Below are 13,072 nucleotides of genomic sequence, written 5' to 3'. Positions count from 1 at the left end.
GACGGTCAATAATCCGTAATAATAATAATGAATAATAATTTTCAATGTGTATATTTTTTTTCCTAAATGAGATCATTTTGACAAGACGTGGACATTTGACCCATGTCGATAACCAAATAATCAGAAAACGAGCACAACGCTTTTATAACTCCTTGTTAGATTAAAAATGGAAACGGTATATTTTAAAGCAGATATAGTTAAAAGATCAATTAAAAATAAGTCATTTTAAACCTGGGCCTGTATTTAAATAGAACGAAAAAATAAACAACGTCCCAAAATGACAACGCCTACCATGATTACGTTTATACCATATCAAATATAAACAAATGATCCGCAAAAACCAGAAACTTTTTCTGTCATAATTATTTATTTTTTTATAAATTGAAGTGTCTTTGGACTCCGATTACTAAACTACAGCGAGCTGATCTGATTCCCTGGCAAGCCTATTGATTTTTATTTTCAAAAATGCTCAGGGGTGAGTCACGAGCGCATGGGGGGGTACGGTTAGTCCAGCAGTTGAAAACACCCTCTTGGACGCCACTGCGGTAACAGGGATGTGCGTATAATGCCTGTTTCTCAGTAGCGCCTTTTTATGCTCCCGGTAACTGTGCCTCGCAATGGAATGCCCCGGTTCCACCTAATTCATTAACCGCAGAAAAACGTTGCCGTCAATAATATTAATTGGCATCATATTTTAACGGAAACGGGGGGGTGTTTTTGTGTCATCTACCGATTCCTGCGTCATGCCTGTGTGTGTGTGTATGTCTGTGTGTGTGCACAGTTCCTTGCCTGAGATGTCCTCTGGTTGGCACCTTTGGCATTGTGTGAAGTTGGGCATCCTTCCCTACCTCAGAGGGGCAGCGCTCTTCTTCCACCACCTCAACGGAGTCCCCTCGCCTCCACAACTGCTGGGTAATTACCACTCAACTCTAAAATGGATACATTTCTGTCTCTCTCTCACTCACACACACACACACTTCCTTCCAAAACACACACACACACTGAATATCCATTTCTTTCGCACGTTTGTTTCTTACAACACAGACAGAAAATCCACGGGCACTACGACATGTGAAGCAGGTTTATTCAGGTGTTCTGTCTCTCCATTAGGGGCGTGTCCCAACCAGTGGGAGGCGCTGTGTGGTTACCTCAGTCTGCCCTCCAACCTGCTGCAGCTCTACTACAGTCATCTGGACCTCATGGAGCCCCTACTGAAGGGGTAACACACATTAACCTCTCATTTCACCACTGTCCGCGGTGCCACGTGGTGTACAGACGTCCTGTTAACGTTGTGGAGAAGTTCCCTTCGATGTGGTGTCACCCAATATAAACACGTAAAGGGCCAGGATCGTCCTGACTGTTGGCAGTGGGTCTTCAATAAGTCCCGGGTCTTAGAGTACCGCGCCGTCGCTAGTGTTCAGTGTCATCATATAACAATCTGCCGTGTCATGCCTGTGGATGTTGTATTAGTCATTTAAGAGTGGGACATGAGACTGCGGTCAGACATTTCTCCTGAAAAAGCAGGGCGCCGGATACAGTTTCATCCTGCATTTTGTCCTCCTTTCCTGTAGGTGGTGCAGCCATCCAGGTGTTCGGCAGACCCTCCTGGGAGGTGGCGTTCTTGTGAGGTCAGTTGCGTTATTTTCGGATTACTCTGCCGTGATATTGCCGTACATTATTTTGCGGTCACGTTCTATTTGAGCTGGCCAGTTCAAGTCAAGCTGACCAATTCTTCCTGCCCTCCCAGTTTCCCTCGGGAGTCCAACAGCCTGATTGAGCTCCCAGACGACTACAGTGCCCTCATCAACCAAGCCTCCAGCTTCACGTGAGTCGTCCATGAACCACCACCCTCAGTGCTTCAAAGATAGCCTTCCCAAATGACCCACTAAAACAGGCAGATTTCACTGTTCTCCTTCTGGTCTTAACGGAAGCAAACCCCCAGAAACCGACAGCCCTTGTTTATAGTGACTCCGTCCCTGTTTCCCCAGATGTCCTAAGTCGGGAGGGGACAAGTCCCGCGCCCCCACCCTGTGTCTGGTCTGTGGTACCATGCTGTGCTCCCAGAGCTACTGCTGTCAGACAGAGTTGGAGGGGGAGGACGTGGGTGCTTGCACCGCGCACACCTTCGTCTGTGGTGCAGGCGTCGGCATCTTCCTCAGGTACTCACACGAGCAGCATGCGCGTGTTTGTGCACGCATAAATCCATGAACATGCGGGCCGACACTGTGTCCTTTGTTGCAGAGTGAGGGAGAGCCAGGTTCTATTCCTGGCTGGTAAAACCAAGGGCTGTTTTTACGCTCCTCCTTACCTGGACGACTACGGAGAGACGGACCAGGGTCTGAGGTGAGCAGCGGCACGCATTCACGCAGCACAGCCGCGATTCTCAAAATGGCTTCACAAACTGTCCCCTGCGAACACCTGCAAACCGCTTTAATCCACTTTGCTGCAGAGGGTTTCTGGCCTGTTTGGAAAGGTGCCCTCTGGTGTTTAACATCCCGAATCTCGCCTTTCGTTCAGGAGGGGGAACCCGTTGCACCTTTGCCGTGAGCGCTACCGCAAGATCCAGAAGCTTTGGCGCCAGCACAGCATCACCGAGGAGATCGGCCACGCCCAAGAAGCCAATCAGACTCTGGTCGGCATCGACTGGCAGCACCTGTGACCGCGGAGGGTCATAGGTCACGTGTCGAGTCAGACACACCCCTTCTCCAAACGTGTGTATGTGTGTGTGTGTGTGTGTGTGTGTGTGTGTGTGTGGGGGGGGGTTCTCTGCACATGGGGCCGTGGGGAGGTGGTTATGGCAATACAGCCCCACCTCCCACACTCCTCCTTTCTCCCCTCCACTCTACCCCCTCTGTCTGAGTGGATGAATGAAAAAAATCCTATTTTCCTTTGTAATTTAATTTGAAATAGTATATAAAGCGTCTAAACCATTGGGACACCATGGTCGGGCTTGGGTGAAACATGAATACTACAGAGTCTAACTTAATAGGAATGCTATTTAATTGTTGCCTCTTGAATTACCAATAAGTTATTTCTAGGGAAGATGGCTGAAAGTGGTTCATTTCCAGACCAATGTCCCTTGTCAGCAATCTCATTTGATAGGTCTTAAGGCCTGGTCAGATCGTGTGTTTGGCCAGTGTCAGGCTCAATTCAATTTCAGTTCCACGGAAATAAAGTTTCAGTCCCCACGCTGAAAACTCCTCATTAAAAGTAAATAGTGCTTTTCTGCTTTCTGCTCTGAATTAGAATTTCTGGTTGAGTTCTGAATGCCGTTGGCATGGGCACTGGTCTGAATTTTGCGACAACCCCGCTGCTCTGGCAGGTTAACATGTATTCCTCCTATCCTCCTGTCACTGCAAAACCATTTTACACAGTAGCCCTAGTCTGATGGACCCCCCACGCTTTCTGGATCTCTGGAAGGACTAGCTGTCGCTTTGGCAAAAAGCTTATGGGGATGCAAATAAACTGTGATAAAACTTCAGACACACAGGACTCCAAGAATCCAAGCCAATGGAAGGAAGTAAACTTACAAAACCGCTGTCAATGTTTGTGCTTGGGTGTGTGACTGTAGTGCCTGTATGTTTGGTGTTTCAGTGTGTTGGATAGAGTGTGTCCAGTCTTTTTGCAGGTTGTGTATGCGTGTGTTCTGAATGTATCCAGACTGTTTGTCAGTGCTTTTGTTTTTTAACACTATTTAATTGAATCCCCTTAACCCAGAGATATGAGCCTTCACTGCAAAGCTGTTTATTCCCATTTTGGTATATATATATATGTGTGTGTGTGTGGTTGGTTGGAGAACCATGTTATCTATTTTACTTTTATCTGATGTGGATGTTGTGCATTGATGGGGTTTGTTTGTTAGGGTAATTGTTTTTTGTATTGTAATTTTTTGATGTTGAGCAGAAACTTTTTTTTGCTGTTCTTTACAAGGAAGAGAACACAGGACGCATATCTCCCCAGCCCTTTTTATACATGGACTGAATTTAAGATAATTAGGTCCAATGGTTTTGACTGACCACCTGGTCTGACTTTGAAAAACACTCCGGACCGGGTTATAGCCTGTAATTTCAGCCCGGAGTCATGTTTTTGGTTAGGTCCAGTGGTCAGATAACTCCAGGCTCTAATCATAAGTTTCTGAAATGTACCATTTAGGTGAAAACACATTCGTAATGATTTTAGAGGCTGGGTCTTTGCATGGTCTCTCTGACCGCATGGTGTCCCAAAGCGCAGGGTTTCTTGCTCCATGGGGACCTGAAGCCTCTATTCTTCCTTCAGTCCACTGGCATGTTCTCATGGTAACCAATACCCACCTCATTCTTTGACACACTCCGAATATGTAGGTTGCATTATTATCTGGTCACCAACAGACTTGTTAATATGTGAATTATTGTATAAAAAGTACATTGTACTATATTGTAAAACAATACCAAAATAAAGAAAAAAGGAATTCTTGAGTTTTGTCCAATTGTGTGCACTTTTTCTGACAATACCTAGCTAATGTTCTCTAAAGCAAGAAAAACACCTGTGAACTTTTGACTTATGTCTTGTCAGGGCAATGAGATTGAGGCTGTAACTTTATATACACCAATCAGCCCTAACATGACCACTGATGGGTGAAGTGAATAACACTGATCATCTCGTTATCATGGACTTGCCTGTGTGAGTTTACTTGCCACATCACACACCTGTAACTCTTTGGCTGTTTGGGGTCCTGCAAGCTGAATGGAGTCATTGGACGGAGGAGCGTTCACCTCCAGATGTTAGTTTGGCTGACTTCCTGGTTAAACAAGCAGTGTGATTCATTCATTCAGAGAGCAGTTGTATTCATAAAATAATAGACTAATCCTTAAATATATTTTAAGTTAACTGTTTCATTTGCCATTTAACTTCTGTATACCGAATCCTGACCTATGCATTGTGTCCTGAGGTCTTTGCCTATACTCAGTCCAAATACGGAGCCACTTGTGGGCTTATGTGTTCTGTGTTTCCAATTGTATGTAGTAGTATAATTATTCCTGCTGCTGTGAGAAGCAGTTGTCCCTGTGCCTGTCCCAGATCTGTCAGGGCATCCCAGCATGACCACTGTGGAGAATAAAGTGGATTAGGTTCCTGAGGCTCATCTGGAGAATGGAGCTGATGGTTTAATAAGAACACTAAGCCAGTTAACCAGGATTACAGAGAAGATGAAGTTAGAAAGTTTCAAGGTGAGCTTACTAAGATATTTATGGAAGCTTCATTAAAACATTCTCTGCTTAAACTTAAAATAAATTGGGAGAGTATAGTATTATGTATGATAATGCCATATTGCAAGTCTTATTTCAAATGAATAGATTTTCTATTAAAATTATATGCGTGGAAAATGTATGTGTCTGATACACAAACATATATTATTTTATAAAAGAACGCATATGCATTTAAATCTCATGAAAGTATTTGTTTTGATTGGTTTATGTAAAAACAAAAAAAACACTTAAACACAAACAATTGAAATACCAGATGCTCAAAAGAAATACCAGATGCTCAAAAGAGAACCTCATCCTTGGGATAAAGAAGTAACCCAAACCGCTTGAGTAACAATGTTCACCACAACCTTTTCTTAAACACCAGTCCTTAGATCAGATGTTTTGTCACTGGACATGAACAAATATCCAGTCCTTCTGAGTATTGGAGAAGAATTGGGTTGTGTCCTGCAGGAGCTACCCCCTCTTGACCCCATGCAGTCCTGGATGCTTCCGGCTTCTCCCTGCGTCAGAAGCACCTGTCCTTGCCTTCACCTGATGGGGCTAAGCTGCACATCAAAGCCTCTTAATGCCCATAATGCCATCTCCTCAACTGCTGTTTATGCCCTTCAGGCAGGTTCTTTGGAGCATATTCCAGAGGACAGATGTCCTCCGATCCCCCCTGGGTCAGTTAACATAGACATCTGTCGATATTGTACCTGTGTTACTCGGCCTGTCCCCCACAAAAGAGATTATTACCTGAAAAGGTGTAGGTAAGACAAGGTACTATTTATTTCTTGGTTGTCTTGGCTTGCACCTTACCTCAACCTTTTTATATGCATCTTATTTAACCTATTTTATCCAGGATGTCGCTCTGAAGTCATCAGACTTCTCAATAGGAGGCCTGATGATAGTTGACTAAGTACGGTTTTGTGTCTAGCTTTTTTACTGCACGGAATCCTTTGTTCTAAAGGTGGCCCAGTTAAAGTGACTCTAGTTCCTTGTTTGTCCTGAAACAGGACTGAGTCCTGACTCCCTGCTGTGTGGAATCCATGCATCCCTACTGATCCCATCAGGTAAAGCTGGGTTCCTACAGGGTCCTTCACGTGTGCTCTGGTCTGCCGTGAACCTATGGCTCTACTTAACTAATCATTCTCCATGTTTGTTACCTACAATGGTACTTTGTCTCCGCAATATTTTACTCATTAGATGCTAGTTTTATGATAAGTGGCAGAAGATGACAGAAGCACTACTGGATGCATAGGGTCGAAGAGTTTCCAAATGAAAAATTTGAATTAAAATGTGAGTGCACAAATAGAGAACATGCCTTTGTTGATTGTGATTATAAATTATGAATGTCAGACTAAACTAAACTCTATGGACAAAACAGACAGTCACACTCTTATTCTCTTTAATTATCTTTATCTTTCACAATGGAACTGCTAAATGCTCCAGCCAACCCACAAGACTGACATTACTGCTGATGAAAATCCAAATTTACAGAAACGATTAACTGTCAATATTACAAAGGAAGAAAAAAAAAATTGTCACACGGAAAGTAAAAATATTACAACTGGTAAGACTTTGTATCCACTGAGAACTGACCCTCATATCTACTTTCTCCAGGGCTATGCTGATTTGAACTGCCAATCTGTTATTCTTTCACTCTCCAAAAATGACAGAACCTTCTCACAAGTGCCGGCAGCACCTCACCTGGGCTCTCAGCCCACTGTAGCCCTCCAAGGAGCACCAAACGAGTTCAATCTGCCTCGTACATGAAGCAGACATATATCTCGATAGCAACACTCATTCAAAGTCTGTGTCGTATAGACGTGAATGCGTACGGCGCTGTTCTGCCGGGACCTGCTTGTGTGTCCCCCTCGGGTTGCTGAGGGAGGGGGGGCTGGGAGGTACTGCAAGGACCCTGGATTTACAGCTGCCCCGATTTAAGCTGCCATAAGAGGACATATTTGACTGATTGAGCGGGTTTCATTCGGCATTGGATAATGTCGTGTTTTGGATTAGAAGATTCAGTTCAATTGCGCAGACTAATAAGATACGTTTCTCATTACTTCACAGAAACACTTTGATCTGCGTGTAGCTATCGGGTTACATGTCCACGCAACACAGGTTGTGGAGTGTAACAAGGACGTACAGGTAAAACTATAAGATATGAAAATAGATAAACTGTATTAGGCTGGATGGTTTCAGGGTCTGCCCATCATTTTTCATGGAGAGGATTGCCAGGAAGGGAGGATTATAAGTAAATGTATTTCATTTTCTTCATATTCACAAGCCAAAATTCATGTACATATCTTTTGACAACCCAAATATATTTTCCATTCTTTTTTAAAAATAGACTCTGATGAACATATATACAGAATTTTTATGAACAGGTTATACATTCACATTTTTGAGCTTGGGTCTCACATCATGTGAACAGCTGGTTTAGTTGTTCACTTTTGAGAGGGTGTGTGTCTGTGTATCCGTGAGTGCCTGTGTATTAACAGTATGTACGTGTATTCATGTGTGCATTGTGCTGAAGTGTGTGTGTGTGTTTGTGTTGTTTCTCTGAGAGGTCTCTCTCCTCTCACTCCTTCTCTTTGAGCTCCCGTCGGTAGGACAAGCCTCAGTCCCTCTATGGTGGGACACTCTCAACTCACAGTGGCCTCCTCCCCCTCCCCCACCTGGTTGGCCAAACCCACCATGCTCTTTATCTTCGCCACGACGTCGGCCACCGTCTCCTTCACGCTCTTCTCCAGGAGCCAGCCCTCACTCTCACTCTCTGGGTTCTCTGGATCTGCCATGGTCTCCAAAGAGGTCGTCAGGTATTGTAATCCCACCATTACTCCTGCCTAAGGAGTAGACACACAACACTTGAAATGTACTTGGACATACAATGGACGTAGAATATCACAGACAGGGCCACAGACACACAAAATGCATAAAATATAACTGACAGAGCCCAAGACAGACAACATACATAAAATATAACTGACAGAGCCCCAGACACAAAACATACATGAAATATAATGTGTTTTAAGAACCAATCTCCCCTTGATATCAAGTTGACATCAATCTATATCGATCAGTTGACAGAGATGTTAAATTTGGATTTGGCCCAAACTGATAATATAGTTTTTATTTAAATATATCAGGATAGTTGGTGCTCAGTCTGTCAGTAAAGTTCAGTAAGATCCTGCTTCCAGGAATCTGCTCTGCCTAGCTTAACCCCTCCAAGAAACCCTGATCCTCCCTCTGCCTATAACATAGCGCAGTAATGCAATCCCTCAACCTTTCAGAACCAAGACTCTTTTAGATGTCGTTGTGGGCTATAATCTGTCAGGCTATTACCCCCCAATGTCAGAGCCCCACTGGAATGTGTATCTCAAAATGGGAATACTTGGGATTTTAAGTTAAATGAGAAGATAGGGAAACTGGAGTTCCACTTGGAGAAGAAAAGAGCCATGTGCTTATGTAGATGAGGGAGACATGCATTATGTCTTGGTGGGTGTTGGTATTCATGCTCATCTACAGTATCTACGTCTCATACATCAGACACCTGAGATCGATATGAGATGTTGGACACCACAATCAGCTGGAAAACCATTTGTATTGATGTCGAGTCCAGTCAGTTGTAAGACCAGCCATGTTATGTCATCATTTAGTGCCTGCTTGTCAGAAGGACAAAATGTGTGGTATTGGTTGCTCTAGGTATCTACCACCTGCTCTCCTGAAGTCAAAAGCTGGAGTTATGTGCATTTCTGCCCACTGAACTGCGACAAACTCAGACTGACTCAATCTCTCCAAAAACTGAACGAGCTGGATACTCAGTAGTGCCAACAATTGGAAACCTGTGGACAGTCTCTTTTTCAAATCTTCTCCAAAACTTCAGTCTCTGCCCTACTATTTACCTACACATACCTTTAAGACTGTAACTGAATCAAGTCAACAAATCAATGACTTTGCCCATCTTGCATGTAACCATTATCATGTGCATCCCTACATCCTGAAGAGGAGGACATTGACCCGCCAGAAGCCCTTCCCCCGTTCCTGTGTTTCTCACCTCCAGCACTATGTACAGTAGAACGAGGCCCCCAATGCTGTTCATCATGCCTCCGTAGTAGGCCACCAGGGACTCGCGGCAGCCCCGAGTCCAGATGTTGAGCTCCTCCGTGTGGTGGTCGTAGTCATAGTGGGCGGAGTTGTTGGTCAGCTGGTGCTGGATGCAGGGCCTGGGGGAGCCAGGGTTGCAGCAGCTGAAGGGGACACTCTCCATCAGGTACTTGCCCTCCACGTTACTCAGGACCCGGCTGTGGAAAAGGCCCAGAGGCATACATCAGAGCCGTCACAAACAACGTCAGCCCCGTCGCTGTAACGTCATACGCGTAACGGGTGTACGTCAGTGCTGTAAAAAGGACATGAGGCATGGAGATGGATGTGACGTACTGGAGCGATTGGGAGTAGTGGCTCACCTGGGAGCCTTGGTAGGAAGAGGAATCAGAAGGTGGACTTACATGGCAATATATACATGCCGAGTTAGATCACATTTCAAATTTCCATCTGAACTAGAACTGTGTGAACAAATCAATCAATCGGTGTTTGGCTTAAGCATGGTTGAAAGGAGAAAAGTGGGTGGGGGTTGTGACTAATATTGAAAGGAGAACTGTTTATACCAGGTATTGCTTATGCACATTACATAGAATCATGCAAGCGTGCATAATGTACACTCTCGGTTATACTGTACATAAAGACGTGTATGTACGTAAATTATTTTAATCTCTAATTTCAACACACACACTTGTACTGCACACACTTTACCACCCACTTGCAATTATTCTGTATTCTGAACGTCCCAATCATCAATTCCAAATAAGGTTGAATTGATTGTGTAGCACAGTGAATTCTATTTTAGATGTATTTGTTTAAATATGTAAACATAGTTTATAATAGATTATTTTGATTGGTGCCACAAATGCTAAAAATATGAACAGGATTGTTGTCATCCCTTATCCATAGAGTGCCTACAGGGTAAGGAATCCAATGAACTATCCCTATCCCCGGAATCAAAATGTACTAATTATAAACCAGATGAATGGTGATTGGCTGAGGGTTCTGGAATACTAACGGTATACCAAGGCTAGGTGCTGAATCCTCGCCCCCCAATTGCTTAATGCGTATGAAGAGCTCATAGCAGTGGTATATTGATCATATACCACACCATATACCACATCCCCTTGTTCCTTAATGCTAAACTTTAATATCAGTTTCTGCCAAGGCACAATATTGGGGAGGGTGGGGTAATGAGTTTGGGCTAAGTGACTGTTACTAGCATCTTATTATGATGCAGGGGGACAGTAAGCTGTAAAGGGCATGGAATTTATATCCTGGGAGATTATCTACTTATTAGAACTTGGCACAGAAACCTGACTCAACCTACACTGGTATCCTATGTGTCCCGCTTACAATGCTTAAATTACACATTTATCCTGTCCTGACCCTCTTTTGGGCACACCATGAAAAGGTTAGGTATACACCTCCCATCCTATCTGTTCCTTGAGTATCAGTATACCAACAAAAGTGTTCATTTCTTTATTTGGCTAATAATTAGAAGTAGGTGACTAAATACTGTGTGTATTTAACATGAAATAAGTTGTTACTACCATATATTAGCAACAGCATGTGTTTTACCTGGTCCCATTTGGTAGCGCCAGCTTCCTACACAAGATCACAAAAGGCTTTTTCTGTAAAGACGGACACTATGCGCTGGAATGACGATATGTGTCAGGAATATGTTGCATGATATTTTGCATCAATTGAATAAACAGAGTTTCTTTACTTAAATCGTTTTTTTTCTGAAACCAAAGACTGAAACGATCAAGGACGAGAAGCTTTGGTGGAATGGCAGAATTATTTCGATTAGGTTCTTACTGGGAATTATTATGTTCAGTGCAAATGCATAAGGTAATGTTTGGCCTTCTGGTTATTGCCGTCAACCAGACTATCAGCTACTGATTTCAGTACTCACTCTTTGACCTCGTCGTTGCTGAAGTCCAAGTAACGGTTGCTTATCCACTGCACCTCAAACCAATCCCGGTAGTTGTTGTTGCCACAGCAACGGAACTCGATCTGGGTCATGTCCAGGGTCCTCTTCATGAAGCATCGTCCAGGTGTGTCTGTATCTTTGTAGTATTTTATTCCGTTCTTCAGACCCTCAGCCAGAGCAAAGTACAGCTGGAACTGCATGCAGAAACACAGCAGAGCTGTAACGAACAAAAGGATGTTGAAAGCGAAGCAGCCCACTAGGTAGCTCTTGACCATGGGCTTCCACTTGCCAAACTTCAAAGCATCCAAGGAGTCGTGGCACACCTTGCCGCCAAAGACATTGAGCCCGCAAGCCGCTAGGCCAACTAGAATCAACAGGTTGGGCACAAAATGGCTCTCATTGTTGTCCATCATCTCGCTCCTCTTCCGGAGTTCGATCTTAAAGAAAAGCCCCAGGCCAAAGACCAGGATGCCAGTCATTACTGCCAGCCAGTACATGAGCCATAGGCCCTGGGCAAGCTTCACTCTCTTGGCCAAGTCAAACTTCACCTTCATCAATGCCATGCTTAGCTCTGAGTGGATTATATATCATCCAATTCAAAACTGGAATAAAAAAGAGAACAATTTGAATGTTACAAATAGTTCAGACTTGTTTCTCAATGGTTTTGCTTCAGCGCAAATAATTTGGTCAAATTTAGGCAACTGTGTTCCTGTGGATTGGAGTTTCAGTAGGAAAATTGTAATCCGTTCCAGAAAAGAGCAGCAGAATGTGTTTTGGCTGGGGTTCCTCTCTTCATATCCATTCCGACCACCCTCAAATCAGGAAAGTCCATAGTGCTTGGTAGACAGTTTGGTCTGCCACTGAAAAGGAATAAATAAATATTCACATAAAATCCCCCAAAATGTCAGGATGGCTGGCTACACAGCTATACCAGGTGAACCTTTTTCCTGCGAAAGGAGGCAGCCCGGCGAGTAGCAGAGTAATCGAGCCACAAAGTGTCAGTACGTCATTCAAACTAATCAGCCCTAATCAGCCCTTATCCCATTTGCAGCAGATGATCCCTGGGCTGTAATCTCTTGCCTTACCGTGTAAGTGATTTGTAGTGTCAGCTTCTTTCATTACCTGCCTGTACTGGGCTGTGCTGGGATGGGGCTATCTGGCAAGTAGATTTGTGGGTGTAGAAAAAGTTAAACTTGCACTGCTTATGCAGGGTTCCCCAACAGCAGACAGTGGGTGGCCTAAAGAAATTCATCTGACCTAAGGACAGCTCTTAGCCATGGAATATTGGCAATATGCCACACCCCCTTGTGTCTTATTGGTTAAGCTTGCCAATATTTTACCTCTTCACCAAGCAGAATCTCTAATTAATTCCAGTTGCATAATTCTAATATTTTAAGCTCATCGAAGTTAATTTACAGTGACATACCTCTACATGAAAGATGTGTTATCTTAAAAGTTATTACAATACTGTCCTCAAAGCATCCAGAAAACATCCAAATGTACAAATGGAAGTCAGTCAGTGAAGTTTGAGACCAGTATTGTTTTTTTGTCCAACCGGATCAGCTCTGAAAAAGATCTGATGGAATTTGATCAAAGGACCAATTAGTGGAAGAAAAATCTAAATACCCCCCATGCAAATCCAAAAGATTCTCATACTTGTCGTCAGGGTTTTAGATTAAGAAATGTATTTTTAATTCCTCTACCTTCCCTGCCACTGATGCTCCCTAACCCTAACCCTGACCCTAACCTTAACCCTAATGTCTTATTGGAGACTATAGCAAATAAGTATCTCCTCAAATGTAATCTA

At 43.6% G+C, this 13,072-nt stretch overlaps 2 protein-coding genes across 4 annotated transcripts in view; one reads left to right on the top strand and one right to left on the bottom strand.

The window, feature by feature from the left end:
• ubr2 (ubiquitin protein ligase E3 component n-recognin 2) overlaps positions 1-4,454 on the top strand; it is a 36,012-nt gene extending 31,558 nt beyond the window's left edge. For all 3 annotated transcript variants that reach the window (XM_020047547.3, XM_010896199.5, XM_010896198.5), the window contains 7 exons: positions 782-912; positions 1,111-1,219; positions 1,572-1,628; positions 1,748-1,825; positions 1,989-2,159; positions 2,242-2,343; positions 2,518-4,454. In XM_020047547.3, coding sequence (XP_019903106.1) covers positions 782-912; positions 1,111-1,219; positions 1,572-1,628; positions 1,748-1,825; positions 1,989-2,159; positions 2,242-2,343; positions 2,518-2,659 — 790 coding nt within the window. In that variant the 3' untranslated portion in view covers positions 2,660-4,454. The remainder of the gene's footprint in view (positions 1-781; positions 913-1,110; positions 1,220-1,571; positions 1,629-1,747; positions 1,826-1,988; positions 2,160-2,241; positions 2,344-2,517) is intronic.
• Positions 4,455-6,616: 2,162 nt separating this feature from the next.
• On the bottom strand, positions 6,617-12,510 carry prph2b (peripherin 2b (retinal degeneration, slow)). Its single transcript, XM_010896197.5, has 3 exons — positions 11,248-12,510; positions 9,286-9,532; positions 6,617-8,074 (listed from the first exon to the last, which is right to left on the bottom strand). Exons 1-3 carry the CDS (start codon positions 11,826-11,828, stop codon positions 7,874-7,876), a joined length of 1,029 nt encoding a protein of 342 aa, XP_010894499.1. The 5' UTR covers positions 11,829-12,510; the 3' UTR covers positions 6,617-7,873.
• Positions 12,511-13,072: the final 562 nt, after the last annotated feature.

Source organism: Esox lucius, chromosome 6, assembly GCF_011004845.1.
Source record: "Esox lucius isolate fEsoLuc1 chromosome 6, fEsoLuc1.pri, whole genome shotgun sequence".
Taxonomy (NCBI): Eukaryota; Metazoa; Chordata; class Actinopteri; order Esociformes; family Esocidae; genus Esox; species Esox lucius.
Note: the sequence above shows the minus strand (reverse complement) of the source record. Positions and strands in the feature narration are given on the sequence as shown.